The 15,539-nt window shown below is 43.5% G+C and overlaps 1 protein-coding gene across 6 annotated transcripts in view; it reads right to left on the reverse strand.

Annotated features, from left to right (window-relative positions):
• ttll5 (tubulin tyrosine ligase-like family, member 5) overlaps positions 1-15,539 on the reverse strand; it is a 96,696-nt gene that overhangs the window by 44,423 nt on the left and 36,734 nt on the right. For all 6 annotated transcript variants that reach the window (XR_006832917.1, XM_046309461.1, XM_046309460.1 and 3 more), the window contains 9 exons: positions 14,920-15,068; positions 14,361-14,619; positions 13,034-13,151; positions 12,554-12,700; positions 11,537-11,631; positions 11,279-11,427; positions 10,382-10,975; positions 9,480-9,670; positions 1,923-2,074 (listed from right to left, as the gene is read on the reverse strand). Coding sequence is in view for 5 of the 6 variants with exons in the window: in XM_046309461.1 (XP_046165417.1) it covers positions 1,923-2,074; positions 9,480-9,670; positions 10,382-10,975; positions 11,279-11,427; positions 11,537-11,631; positions 12,554-12,700; positions 13,034-13,151; positions 14,361-14,619; positions 14,920-15,068 (1,854 nt within the window). In the remaining variant the exon portion in view is untranslated. The remainder of the gene's footprint in view (positions 1-1,922; positions 2,075-9,479; positions 9,671-10,381; positions 10,976-11,278; positions 11,428-11,536; positions 11,632-12,553; positions 12,701-13,033; positions 13,152-14,360; positions 14,620-14,919; positions 15,069-15,539) is intronic.

The following is a 15,539-nucleotide window of genomic DNA, read 5'->3' on the forward strand; positions in this document are numbered from 1 at the left end:
CATCTTCCTCCATTTGTGGAAATAAAAACATTTAAAAAAGGGAAAAGGCCAGACATTCCAGGAATTCCCACACAGTTCCATACATAAGGAAGGGCTGGACTGGAAAAACAGAGAACGGGAGATCAGGGCCAAACTGTCTGAGACATTGTCACTCACATATCACTGTAAAAATAGAGAGAGCAACCATGTATGCTTAAACCTTGCTCGGCCACCTCTTCCAGAAGCAGCATCCAGCAGAGGTTGAACCCCCCTTAACTCACGTGACGCAGTCTGGCACACATATTCACAGTGTCCATGTGCTCACTTCTCTCTTCCCCTCTCCCTCTCTGCAGTCTGCATTGGCCCATGTGAGGGAGAAAGCATGGTTGCAGAGAAGAGGGTTGGAGCAGACTGGCTATGTGGCAGACTTAATGTTGACTCTGCCCCCACTTATCCAATGCAATGTATTAGGCTGCCAGCATGCTTCACACACTCCAGGCAGCTATCAGCTAACTCCACAGCTAGCCTCACAAAGCACAATTAAAACGCTTCAAAATAAGCATTTTGTTAGTCAAAGGCCTACATTGAAATACCCCATTAAGCCCAGAAGTTGAAAATACTTTTCCAAAAACTCAGTCTTCAATTTAAAGATTCTTCAGAGACCATTAAACCTGGCTTGAGTATTTATTGACTGTGACCAAATAGGCTACCACAAACTAAAGCATCTATAAAAATTGTCCAATGTCGCTTATACAGAAAATCCTCAAAATGTTCATTTTCCCCGTTAATTTGCCCCGATGTGAAGGCTCTTAGCATAGTCCCACTAAAAAGCCTCTCATGAGGTTGAGCACAGCTCGTGTGAACCTCTCACAGGCAAGCTTTAGAAGGGAGACCAAGAGAAAGGCATCCGCATTAAGGATAGACCTTTGAAATGCACACTCAAGATACACACTTGGAGAGTCCTCTCCAAAATGACAAATGGGATCCAAGCCGCCTCTGTAAAAACAGGTGGCACGTGGGGTTAAGAAAAGAAAGTGCCAGACCTGTGCATTATATTCATGGCAGTGATGCATTTAATCAAAAATGACTGTTCAAGCCACTGATCAGAGATGTTCCAACTCCCAGAGGGGATGCAACATCCATCACTATACGGGCTTAAACTGGTAGAAAAAAAGAGAGCACACCATTTCCAATGCTCCAAAAGTTGGTAATACAAGTTACCGTTGACCGTCAGCGCGACATAAAAATAGTGACTATGTAGTATAGTGGATGCAGTACAGACTAGACCACAGGAGGAGGTCTGTAAAAACAGTTCTGATTATTCTTAATGAGGCCTCCACTGCCCTAGCGCCACACTCAACCTGCTGCTCTGAATGGCTGTATACAACTGCCCAGCATCTCAGACTCCAGTCTCTCTGAGGAGAGGAACTGCTGTTTACTTTGGCAGTGAACCTCGTTGAGATTGCAACGCACCATTCCCTCTCCACAGCCTTTGGGGAGTGAAAATACCACTGGTGAAGCACAATGGTAATATTTTGCCCAAAGCAACACGAGAGGTCTTATAAGGGAACTGAGGTGTAGTGCATGACAAATGGACAAATGGATGGTATACTGGTGACAATCAAGGGGTATTACAGACAGTCACCCCGCCTTTCTTGATTCAAGACTGCATTTAATCCCACATAATTTCTCATTGTACAACCAATGTAGTACCAGTGGTACTGTATATAACTAATCATCTCATTCCAAACAGACCCTTGACTCCATCTCATAAACAGTCGTTATCAGTACATGGACAGAGTAGCGCAATGAACCAATGGACATAAGTGATGGTCAAGGGAATTTCTTGCACGTGGGTCAGTATAAATGCATTACGTTGTTGCATGTGAGCATTGTGCAACTCTTTAGGAAGGTGTCTGTTGGGGTGTATGTGTTTGACTCACCCAGTAGTGCTGTGGATGGGCCCTGTGTCAGAGTGGACAGCCCTGACAGGCCGCTGGGTCACAGCTCCAGTCCCATTACCATGCCGCACTGCTGGGGTCAGGGTGATGGCCCCTCTGCTCAGCACCCTGGTAGTCAGGTTCAGGTTGGTCAACTGCAGGGACAAGAGAACACACAGCGACAACGCATCAGAAACGCAACCGTGTTCATCATTGGCACGCTAACTGCTAAATCGTGAGAATTTGTGGTGAAAAATGTCTGCAATCATCTCTGCAGAGAAAAATGGTTAAACCTGAACTGTCAATACATGGTCTTATTGAATAATCAAGCAAATAGTGATATTAAACAAGTATAATCTGCTTGAGTTACTTGTCTTCCCACTATGGTACTGCAGACACCAGGGCTTTCGATTTCTTGTTATTGGACTCATACGCACTGGAGGCCGCCCTGTGTGCTGCAGCAGCAGTCTCATTTCTCCCTCCCCAGCTGTGTGAAATGTACACAGTGCATCTCGGAGCTAGTCTCCAGTCTCCACTCCGCAGCCAGTTGGTCCCCCCTCCCCGTAACTCCCCACCCCCTCGAGAGGGACTCTGGTCATTACTCACCAGCCAAATCAGTTTACCAACATAACAGCACAATTAGCAGTGAGGTGCTACAGTATCCAACCCCATTACTACAGTACATGCTACAGCATCATCTGACTGCATGGGGCTGCTGCACTCTCCCTACATACTGTACGGTCTATACTGCCCTGGGAGTTTGGTGGAAATGAATACTTATTCAGATTTTCTGTGGCCCTTCTCTGTCTCCTGCCCTCCAGCATACAGTGCAGAACCAAACAGAGGGGCTCATTAAAAGCAGTGGACTGGGGCGAAAGACAGGAGAGAATCACAAATGAAAATTGTAGAATATGTTTTCTGATGAGTTCAGTTAAGAGTGACAGTTGATATTAAAAAAATATATATTCTCATGCATGATTATGTGATTCTGCAAAGTGGGAAAAAGTAATTTTGTTTACAGTTCTTTTTAGAAATGACAGCCTAGCTAACAAATGTTCCCACAATTTTAAAGAACAGTCCCTTAAGACATTAGCAGTGATGCAAAAAGTAATCAATTGTCATATTTGAGTAAAAGTAAAAAGACACCTTAATATAAAATGACTCAAGTAACAGTGAAAGTCACCCAGTAAAATAATACTTGAGTAAAAGTATACAAGTATTTGGTTTTAAATATACTTAAGTATCAAAAGTATATTGATTTGCTAAAATGTACTTAAGTATCTAAAGTATAAGTAAAAATAATTTAAAATTCCTTATTTAAAATTCCTTTTTAAATTTGTACGGATAACCAGGGCCACACTCCAACACTCCGACATAATTTAAAAACAAAGCATTTGTGTTTAGTGAGTCCGCCAGATCAGAGACAGTAGAGATGACCAAGGATGTTCTCTTGATAAGTGTGCGAATTGGACCATTTTGCTGTCAAAATGTTGTACTTTTGGGTGTCAGGGAAAATGTATGGAGTAAAAGGTACATTATTTTCTTTAGGAATGTAGTGAAGTAAAAGTTTCCATAAATATAAATAGTAAAGTTAAGTACAGATACCACAAAAAAACAAATTAAGTCGTACTTTAAAGTATTTTTACACCACTGCATATTAGGTCATTAATACTTGTGCTCATAGGAATGTTCCCGTGAATGTTCCCATGATGTGCAAGGAATGTTTCCAAGAGACCATTCCCTTAGCTAAGCAATATGGCACAAGAGGCAGTGTTGCATCATGAATGTGGTCACAGGTAAATGGCGTGGTTCGGACTGACGCGATAGCAGGCCAATAAAGCAAGGCTTGGAACGCTGCTCATCCAATCAGCATCCAGGATCCAAACAGTTTAAAATGTCAAATAAAACATACACAAAACATGTTTGTCATGTTCTCAGAACAAAATCTATGAATATTTTAGACATGTTTCATGGGAACATTTGTGCCCCCCCCAAAATGGCGCCATTTAAAAAAAGAAAGTAATTACTATCGTGTCTCATTCCTACCTCCTGTACGGACTAGGCGAAGGTCGAAAGAGGCTGGGTGCGAACCCAGAATCTCTGGTGGCACAGCTAGCGCTGCGATGCAGTGCCCTAGACCACTGCACCACCCGGGCGGCCCCTCATTCATAGCTCTTTGTTGGCAAGGTTAGGGAACAGTGCTTTTAGTGTTTTGAGTTTGAGTTCATTTTATTTTTACAGGAACCGTGCACATTAATCAACATTTCAGTAAAAGTGCCGGTTTTAGCCAGCCGGCTAATTTTCAAACGTAGTCCCTGGGCAGGTTATTGCACGTTTTAACTTACATATTTGACACACATGATTACATTGTGCATGTTAATGTATACAGTAATTGTTATTCAACATGTCTTCACTTGTAATTTGAACTCACAACCTCTTGGTTCATGGTACAGCGATCTTTAAAAAAAATATTGTTTTTGTCTGTGCTACAGAAGACCATATTGGTCCGCTAATACAGGACAAGTAAAGGCCCATTACTTTTGTGAGAAAACAACAATAAAAAATTGTAGAGGGATTCAGCAGCAACTCAGAACCCCTACTTCCTGCGGCTAGGCCAATAGAACACAGGTTTTATTTAATGGAAGCATCTCTAATGCAAATTCGGTTTAGTGTGGTGTACCGCAGGGCAGCCAGCTTGGACCATTATTTTCTGTGTTTAATAATGACCTTAAACTGACCTTGAATAAATCCTGTATGTGCATGTACGCTGACAACTCAACAGTATAAACGTTGGCTGCAACAGTAAAATAAATAACTGACACCCTTAACATAGAGTTCCAGTCAGTTTTAGAATGGGTAACTGTCCATGATAAGGCTTTGCTCTGCTTTCTTGATATCTCAGTTAACCAGACATGTCCTACAGGCCCTAGTTTTGTTGAACCTGGACTACTGTCCAGTTGTGTGGTCAGGTGCCGCAGCAACAAACAAAAAAAACATAGGCAATTTGCAGTTGGTCTAAAACAGAGCAGCACATATTGCACTTACATGGAGGGCGAATGCAGTTACATGGAAGGCGAATGTCAATCAAATTCATGTCAATCTCTACTGCCTCAAAATTGATGATTGATTGACTGCATCACTATTGTTTTTTGTGTGATGTGTAGAAGGTACCCAACGGTCTGTTTCACACAAGACATGCAAACAGATGTCTCTTCACAGTCCCCAGGTCCAGAACAGAGGCTGGGAAGCACACAGTATTAAATAAAGCTGTATAAATGGAACTATTTGCCACCTCATGTAACTCAAGCTAGCAATAAAAACAGAGTCAAAAATCTGATAAAAAGAACACCTTACTCTGTGACTGTGGAGAGACAGGCATTTTTATTAATTTTGTATGTGATACGTGCTTGGGATACGACTGTGATATATGGTTGTCTCAGCTTGGCTATCTTAAGATGAATCCACTCTGTAGGTCGCTCTGGATGGGAGCGTCTGCTGAATGGCTAAATTGTAAAGTAATGTAAATGTAGTGCTATGTATATTTACGTATATTATGTATTTTATTTGTTGTGTTGTTTCCTGCTTAGACCCCAGGAAGAGTAGCTGCTGCCTTGGCAGAAGTTAATTGGGAATCCTAATAAATATTAAATACTGGCCCAATAAGCATATGCCCAGACAGTGGTTAGGCCATTTGTCATTGGTGCTGGTGGCCTGGGTTCGAGACACGCTAGAGGAGTCACCCTACTGTCACATTCTTAGCACTATACCCTCACTGGATAGTTTATTAGGTATACCACCCTGTTCACAAAAATGGATACTATATTCTCACATGTTTAGCAATATACACTAGTATTCAGACCCCTTCCTTTTTTCACATTTTAAACTTTACAGCCTCATTCTAAAATGTTCCTCATCAATCTACACACAATATCCCATAATGATAAAAAACGAAAATACATAAGTAATCAGGCCCTTTGCTATGAGACTCAAAATAGAGCTCAGGTGCATCCTGTTTGGAATCCACCTGTGGTAAATTCAATTCATTGGACAGGATTTGGAAAGGCACACACCTGACTATATAAAGGTCCAACAGTTGACAGCGCATGTCAGAGCAAAAACCAAGCCATGAGGTCGAACGAATTGTCCGTAGAGCTTCAAATGAAAAGGAATTTGGCGTCACAATTATTTACAGGTAGTTTTCCAACAATGCAGAATTAAAGATTGATTAAAAAACATGGTGATAGTGAATTAAAAACATGGCTATACAGTGCATTCGGAAAGTATTCAGACCTCTTTGACATTTTCCACATTTTGTTAAGTTACAACCTCAATCTAAATTAACACACACACACACACACACACACACACACACACACACACACACACACACACACACACACACACACACACACACACACACACACACACACACACACACACACACACACACACACACACACACACACACACACACACACACACACAGAGAAAACAGGTTGAGACATTTTGGCACATTTACTACAAATAAAAAACAGAAATACTTTATTTACATAAGTATTCAGACCCTTAGTCAGGATCGAGGGAAGGATGAACGGAGCAAAGTACAGAGATCCTTAATGAAAACCTGTCCCAGAGTGCTCAGGACCTCAAAGTGGGGTGAAGTTTCACCTTCCAACAGAACAACGACCCAGAAGCATACAGCCAAGACAATGCAGGTGTGGCTTCGGGACAAGTTTCTGTGTCTTTAAGTGGCCCAGCCAGAGCCTGGACTTGAACATCTCAGGAGAGACCTGAAAATAGCTGTGCAGCAATGCTCCCCATCCAACTGACAGAGCTTGAGAGGGTCTGCAGAGAAGAATGGGAGAAACCCCCCAAATATAGGTGTGCCAAGCTTGTAGTGTCATACCCAAGAAGACTCGAGGCTGTAAACGCTGCCAAAGGCACTTCAAAAAAGCACAGAGCAAAGTGTCTGAATACCTATGTAAATATGATATTTTCGTTTATTTAAAAAAAAAAAAATTATGGGGTATCGTGTGAAGATTGATGAGGATAGCTGAGCATCTGAGAAATCTCTATCTAGATTTCCACTGAAACCCATCTTCCAATGAGAAACTAATTTTAATTAGATCAGATAGGTGTGTTATAACTGTTGCCAAATGATGACATTATTTGTAATATTGTAAGAATATGAGTAGGGTGACTCCCCTTGGTCTGGGTTTCAAACCCAGACCAACAGCACCAATGACAAACACCCTAACCAGTGTCCCAATAAGGGATATCTCTAGGGCATGTGCTTTTTGGGACAGAATAGTTAGGTCCTGTCCAGGACAAACCCGAACCCCTTCTTCCCTAGGCATTTGGGTAGATCTGAAACAATTTGATAGGTGTAAGCAAAAGGGTGAATACACTTTGAAGTAAATCTCAGCTCAAACATTAATGTTGTATATTCTGAGAACATTGTAACCATGTTCTAGATAATATCAAACAGAACGTAAGGGAATGTCTTCTCAAATTTAACACCAGAATATGCTAAAAAAGGTTCTCTCAGAAGGTTTTTGCTAACATAATAGAATGTTCCCCTAACTAAAGGAACTGGAAACTCAAACATTAGGGGAACATTACAAAATGAAGGTTCTCTCTCCCTAGAATTGTTAGCTGGGAGGGCTGTTTATTTTCTCTGCGCTTTAAAAGCCAAGTTCTGGGCAGGTGAACGAATTGTTTGGCTAGTAGTCATGCCAGAGAAAGGGAAATGTCAAACATTCCTAAACGACAGGTGTTTAAATTAATGCAAGAGCTGACAGAACACAGCCAGGTCGGGGAGCTTTTCAGGGCCCAATACAGAGTTTATTTTCATTCCTCAAGGATTTGGAAGGAATCTATAATACACTGTCAACAGATCTCAATGGTGAAGGTTCTTCAACCATGCTGACCTAGAAGTGCTGGGATGCCAGTTATTTTCAGTAAATCCATAATTACATTTGAATGTAAGTTTGAATCCATGAAATCGGAAATTCCAACATTTCACAATCAACCGTGAGTAACTTACATATCCCCAAAAGGAACTCCCCATGTTGTTCATCAGGACTAAGGTTTTTCTCAACTCCAGGCCACCTTAATATGCACATTCCTATCATTACTGCATCCAACTAGGATTACACTTGACATGTGTCTGCTGCTGCTCTCCTGGGTGGGACAGGGAGGAAATTTACAATTCTGTTTTGGGTGGATATGTTTGATATACCCGAAACATAAGAGATTTGACATTAATACTATCACGTTTCACCACAATGGAAGTAAAGAACACACATCTCCAAACCAAAATGTAATGAATTAAATACTATATCATGTTGAATCATGTTGGGGTGTACATGGGCCTGTTATGAAAGTGTAATCATGTTTCACGCCCTCAAGTTACAAGTTACATAGAGGGAGGACTGACAATCCAGCACATATTTATTTGATTACACATGATAAGAAATACTTCAATTTACCCCATTCAAAAGTATTACATTGTGAAACTAGTTAATTAAGGTTATTCCCAAAAGATGAGGCCTGGCATGTGAAAAAGAGTAATTGCTGAATCTTCAAAGGTCAATCAGTGGAACAAACCAGCAACCTTTCAGTTACTGGCCCAACCTCTTAACCATTAGGCTACCACCCTGTCCACACTAACACCACTATGACAAAGGGTGGGAGGAACCTGGTGTTGCTTCTCTATACAGAACACTCTATTATAAGTAATTTAATGACTTCTAATCTGAGTTGAGAGAAAGGTCAAGTATATTCAGACCCTTTAAGTGAAAACCATTCAACTATTTTGCACTGCAAAATAAGCTTTTGCCATTACCAGGATTAACTATGCATGGGAATTACAGAAAACATCTTTCAGAGGAATAGAATACTGTACAGAGAAGAGGAAGCCATAAAACTGCAGTCTGTGTGGTCTAGTGCCATCACAAAAAACTCCCAGGGAGGGAGAGCGAGAGAGAGGGAGGGAGCAAGGTAGAGTGGGAGGCTTGTGGGCTTACCCACTGAGAACGACAAACCCTCAGGGAAGAGAGGAAACAGGGAGGGGGTGGAGGAAGCAGAGCCCTTGCTCCCCCACTCGGTGCCAATTTGCCACATTCTTCCATTTATAAGCATCAATTACCACAAAAAAGTGACTGCCTGTTAAATATCAACAGAAAGCACTCCCTGTGGTGCATCTGATAATGAGACCTCACACAGAGCCTCAGCTCACCGCCCCACCGCTCAGATCAGCCAGCTCCAGCCCACAGGCTGTAGGCTCCAGGAACCCTCTCCGCCTGCTGGATGAGCAAGCAGCACTGAGCTCTGAGCCATCACTCCCCATGGGGTCACAGAGAGGTTTACACACTAACAACACAGCAGAATATTAAAACACGCACAGTAAGACCACTGTGCAAGACAGATCACTTTACAGTACATCATACAATTGTAGTAGTTCTGTTTCCTAACATGATCACTCTACCTGTGCATCAGATGACTGTATCTAGTTGTTGAGCAGGAAAGAAGGCTTGGATAGGGTGACAGGAGACTCACGTGTTGTGTTAGGAGACTGATGTGGCTGGAGCTGTTGTACTGGCGGGCAGCCTGCTTCTCTGCCAGTTTCTGCAGGGCTGAGACTATGGCTTGTTGGTTGGACTGCGCCTGAGCAGGCAGTGAGTCCAGGTCCTTATTAAAGACCCCATTTGGATCTGGTCTGGGCCGGCTGGAGGGCGTCCTTCTGATTGCTGAAGCAGAGAGAAACATGAAATGAATGACGGGGTGTAGGGGTCCAGAGGTACTGCAGTGGGTCCATGGGAAAAATATTTTTTTTTTTTTAATGGCGATTCTGAATTACATACCTACAGTAGAATAGAAGAGAATATCTTCTTTCCAATGATGTCAACTTCATTCCTCAATTCCTAATAATGAGCAAATTATACTCATATCTGACATAGGCTTTTCAAAAGCACCCGCGAATAGGCTACCAGTGCGGCAAGTTGCCGCTGGTAACCTTTCTCAACTTATTCATACATTTTTGCCAACACATGGCTAACATTTGGATATTTATCAAATATATTTATAAAATATTATATATATTTAAAAAAATGTTTACCCTTATTTTATATTATTGTATAATCAGCTACTCATACCGAAAATGTGTTTAGAGTTACTTTTCTAGCTAATAGGCTATGTTAGAGTTTACACAAAATAATGAAAAACCACCAACCAAATCTATTCATTTTAAAAAGCTGATTACTTTTCCTTGCCATTATCAGTCACCTGATAAGGAATTATAATTTTTTGCTAACGTATGATGGGGATCCATGGGTCGCCAGCTTGCCCGGGAGGGGTCCCTGGGCAAGAAGAGGTGGAAGACCACCGGCTTAGGCCATAGAAAGACTGGGAGCTGAGAACACACCAAACATCTATCAGTTTGTTATCCATCAAAGGTTTACCTTGACCTGCAGAGTTGGGCCTGGAGATCTTCTGGCTGTAGATGTGGATGGCACCAGGCATGGAGGATGAGGCTGCAGCCGCAGAGGAGGTGGAGGTAAAGGACTGGACCTGCCTTAGGACCTGGGAGACTGGTGGTGCTGAGACTGTGGTGGGACCAGAGCGGGCAGCTGCCCATATTACCCGTGGCGGCTGGGGGACAAGGGTCGAGGTTGAGGAGAACACAGAGGCCTGGGGCTGTGGAGGGGTTTCTGGCTGGCGAGGGGAGTGGAGGCGAAAGTGGGACTGGTCGTAGGATGGGGGCTGAGATGGGGGCGGTGGTGGGGGGCAGTACAGGGGAAGAGACTGGGGTGGGTTCTGGGGGTGAGAGTAGTGCTGCAGGTGGATGTGGCCACAGTCTAAGGCAGCTGGAAAGCTGGAGGAGTGCTGGGAGGCCTGGACCTCGGGCTGTTTACTACTTCTGAGGGCTGCAGCCGGTTGCTCTCCGGTGGGTTGGTCAGCAGTGGGTTGGACTACACTGGCCTGGTCTGTGCTGTTTCTGACTTCAGACGTTGAGGACTCAGTGGCACTGGAGCCCTCTTTTGCCATGGGCAAAGCTGTTCAGAGCACAAAATAAGCCAGATCCCTGTTATCATCCAGCCGGCCATTCCATGGCTCTGACACACGTGGGTTAATAATTAGAAGCTGACCTGTACTTGACTTTGTATGACTCAGCCTTTTTTCTCTTAATGTGACATTTCAAAATCAAAACTGCAAAATTCCCAAATACATTAAAGGATTTGTCAACAAAGGACAAAATAAAATGTGAACTAATTGTAGAAATATGTGGAATCTGTGGCACACTGGAATACAAAAGTCCCTACTGAACAGATGTAATTCATCTGACAATTTCTACTCACTTTTCTGGTTCTCTGGGGTAGCTGGCTCTCTTGAACCTAGACTGTTGCTATTGTCAGGTTTAGTGCTCCGACATTTGGTTCCCAAAAAGACACTGGCTGATTTGTTTTTATGTGTGTAGAATGTCAGGACCTCCTCCAGATCACTTTCACTGGAAGAGAAGAGAGCATTGTGAACATTCTCCACGATACCAAGAGTAAGACCAGTGTTAAGTAGCAGAAGTGAAACAGTCAGGAGCGAGTAGGTCCTGGCTCACTTACCTTGCCTCAGCAATAAACTCCTGAAACACACTGGGGTTGATACAATGTTCCTGGTCTTTGATCTTCTCCACCTTCTTCACCATATGCTGTGTCTCCTGTGAGGAAAGAGACCAGTCAGAGACCAAGTACACTGGCCTGTCGGAGCAACTCAGTATTAAAAGTTATTTGTTGCTTCCTCATAAAATGAACTCAACCAATTAAAAAAAATGTTTACCCCTTTTTCTCTGCAATTTCATGGTATCCAATTGGTAGTTACAGTCTTGTCTCATAGCTGCAACTCCCGAAAAGAATCGGGAGAGGCAAAGTTCGAGAGCCGTGTGTCCTCCAAAACACAACCCAACCAAGCTGCACTACTTCTTGATTAAATGCTCACTTAAGCCGGAAGCCAGCCGCATCAATGCATCGGAGGAAACACCATACACCTGGCAACCGTGTCAGCATGCACTGAGCCCAGCCTGCTACAGGAATTGCTCTTACGCAATTTTTTTATTTATTTCACCTTTAATTAACTAGGCAAGTCAGTTAAGAACAAATTCTTATTTTCAATGATGGCCTAGGAACAGTGGGTTAACTGCCTGTTCAGGGGCAGAACAACAGATTTGTACCTTGCCAGCTTGGGGATTTGAACTTGCAACCTTCTGGTTACTAGTCCAACTCTCTAACCACTAGGCTACCCTGCCGCAATGGGACAAGGACATCCCTGCTGGCCAAACCCTCCCCTAACCCGGATGACACTGGACCAATTGTGTGCCGCCCCATGGTTCTCCCGGTCGCGGCCGGCTGCGACAGAGCCTGGACTCGAAACCAGAATCTCTAGAGGCACAGTTAGCACTGCGCCACCCGGGAGGCCCTCGAACCAAACATTTGTAATTGGATAAGAACTCAAAGGAAAAACTAAACTAATAATGAAAATAAATGGAGACTCCCTGACTAATGTAATAACTATAAACAGGTCCTTGAACAGTAGCAGACACTAGAGGCTGAAGAGTTGCCTGCTGTTTGGCTGGCAGTGGACACCTTGTTGTAGCAGTGGATGAACTCTCCTAGCTGGTGGGACAGGATGCGTCGGCGATCCTGGAGGGGGAGCTGGCGACTGGGCAGGACCATCCTCATGTCCTGCTGAAGGTTACTGGCCGCACGCTTCAGGAAGCGGATCACCAGCTCCTGGAGATGAGACCTGATGTCACTGCACTTCATCATTACACTCACTTTTATGTTGTGTTATTATTTCATTTATTGCAACAACAAAAAAATGGACTTTTCATGATGGACACATGTTCACATTTATTTTCTCCAGAGGCTTTCTGATAAAATCAACTTTGATGCAGTCACGTACTCACACGATTTTCCTCTCTATGTGGCCACAAACACCTCAGCACATTATGACCCAAGTGGCTCCGATGAGTAGCATAATGCAGATAAACATAACATAAGGGTCCAGGTTCCTTTTTCCATACAGTCATTCCCCGGGGCAATGGTATCAGACAGTTGTATTACCATTTGCTCATTGTCCTTCTCTGGCCAGGCGGAGTTAGCGATAGTCCTGCTCTCTGCGAGTAGCCTCATCTGCACCCGAAGGAGATAGGAGGAGAAGGCCATCCGAGCCTGGACCTTACTGCAGAACAGGGGGAGAGAGAGGCTTGATTTAGGAGGACATGAGAGGCTGAGGAGAGGAAACTACGGAGGAAGAGAAAAAAATATGACAGAGACAGGAAGAGGAAAGAACATTTTGTAAAGATAAAAAAAATTGCAAAGATAAGCATGGTTAAACAAGACAAAATGGGATGAAGAAAATGACAGTGGAGAAAGGAATTGCCCACACAGGAACACACACACCGCAACACAGATCATATCTCCAACTTTGTCATTCCCTGACAGTAAATAATGAATAATCTCCACCCGGTCTCCAGACAATTTAAATGGGAACAAAGGTTTACTGCCTTTCAGAAATCTCAGATACATGTGTTACAACAGCAAGCACAAACACTGACGCATATTCTGTTTGTTATTTTAGGCATCATGCAAGAGACAAAACAAATACAGGTATGTATCATTTTCAGCCAGAGTGTTGGAGCACAGTGTGACTTGTCCTCTCGGCCAGCACCAAGAGTGAATAATTGTTTTCATGGCCCAAATTAACCTGAAAAGGGTACTGCCAGTGCATTGTAGTGGAAAAATGTTTTGGATAAAGCTGTCAAACACAAACAATGATATACTGTACTATAATTTCCCAGGTCCCTTCACAGTCCTGGCAAGCTCAGAGGAATTTCGACAAACGTAGACTTGTTATTGTAATTCACCCTCAAATTACAATTTCAGACACACTTAAAAAAATCTATAGGAGACTGGAGCCTTTGTTGCCGTTTAGACAGAAGAATGTAATATTCATTCATGTTATTGTAAAAACAAAAAGAGGTCTAAATATTTTTGCACGCGCATTACAAAATTAAGGATGGTGGGGAGCCTTTCAAGTCCTTCCAAATTAAAACAAAGAAAGGACGGTTTGACTCCTACAATTAACAGTCCAATCACAGGGAGTGTCTCTACATTGAATTCAAGGCTGACACCCAGGATTCGCTTCCTCAGTGTTTTCTCTATGTTATGAATTAGTTACACATGGAAGAGACTGATCACAACATGCTGGGGTAAGAAAAGAGGCCCAGATTTTCTCCTTTGCTTTTTTGGCCCGTGCTCTGGTAGCCTCATATTTCTCCTTCTGCTGCTGAGAGAAGCAAAGTGAGGGGTGGTGGGATGGATGAAAAGGGAGAGAGGAGAATTCGAAGAGGGCTGCCAACAGGAGCAGAAGCCTGCGGTGTGCACTGACCTGAGGTCCCAGCCCTGCTGGAGGATGTGGAGCAGGTTGACTTTGGGTTTGGTAATGGCAGTGGTGCATCGGGCCGGTTCTGCTGAGGACAGGGCCTCATTGTGGAACCGCTTCAGTGAGGTGGGCACACTGTCAGTCTGCACCACTAACGAACCCAGGGCTTTCTTATCCTTCTCCTCTTCCTCCTGAACCCTCTCCTCCCCCTCTTCAACATCCTCCTCGTCACTGGTCCCAGTAGGGGAGGCCTTGCGACCCCTCGCTTAAGGGATTACAGAAAAAAGTCAAACCTCAATGTCAATTACATCATTGTGTCTTTACTGGATCAAATGCAGACACACTTAAACACAAGAGATCTTATGGTAGTTGTTATATAAACTCACTGTCATATTTGGCCATATTCATTCTGGTAGTGGGGAGTTCTTCATAGAAAGTAAAGGAATGAACGCGTCTGATTGTCTCCCCCTTGGCTTGGCCAGACAGGCCGTGGTCTGGGTCTGAGACTAGACAGAGTGTTGCTATGCTGTGTCAGCTGGAAGAGGATAGACTCCCTGAGGCCTACCTGCTCTTTTCCTCCCCATGGCGGAGTGCTCTGCCAGGTGGCGCAGCCTCCGCCTCCGCGCCTCCAGCGACAACAGCTTCCTCTCGTACTGGATCACGTGACACGCGTGGAACACATCCACCTGCAGCTGCACATTACCATTCAGCTTCCTGGTGGGGGACGAGAGGAACGGCTTTAATATGATTCCTGCACCACAGATTCCCATTCTGTATAATTAAACTGAGGGATCAGTTCAACTCATTCAGCCTGCATTGCGATATTTCTGCTATAGCATTCAAGTGTTGCTTTACTCCAAAAAGTCAAATAATACAGCAGAATTATTTAAGGCACTGTAATAATATATAGGTACATTAGACATTGCTAAGACAAGTGTGGCTGAATAAGTCCCTGAGAAGATAAATGTATCAGATTATCATTTCCCGAGATATTGTGGTAAGATATGGAAAGTTGGAAGACATGGAAGTGGGCAGATGACGCAGATGCTATGCTACAAGACAGTTTTGCAAGCACAAACTGGAATATGTTCCAGGATTCATCCAATGGCATTGAGGAGTATACCACCTCGGTCACCGGCTTCATCAATAAGTGCATCGACGACGTCATTCCCATAGTGCTTACAT

Source organism: Oncorhynchus gorbuscha, linkage group LG17 (assembly GCF_021184085.1).
Source record: "Oncorhynchus gorbuscha isolate QuinsamMale2020 ecotype Even-year linkage group LG17, OgorEven_v1.0, whole genome shotgun sequence".
NCBI classification, from domain to species: domain Eukaryota; kingdom Metazoa; phylum Chordata; class Actinopteri; order Salmoniformes; family Salmonidae; genus Oncorhynchus; species Oncorhynchus gorbuscha.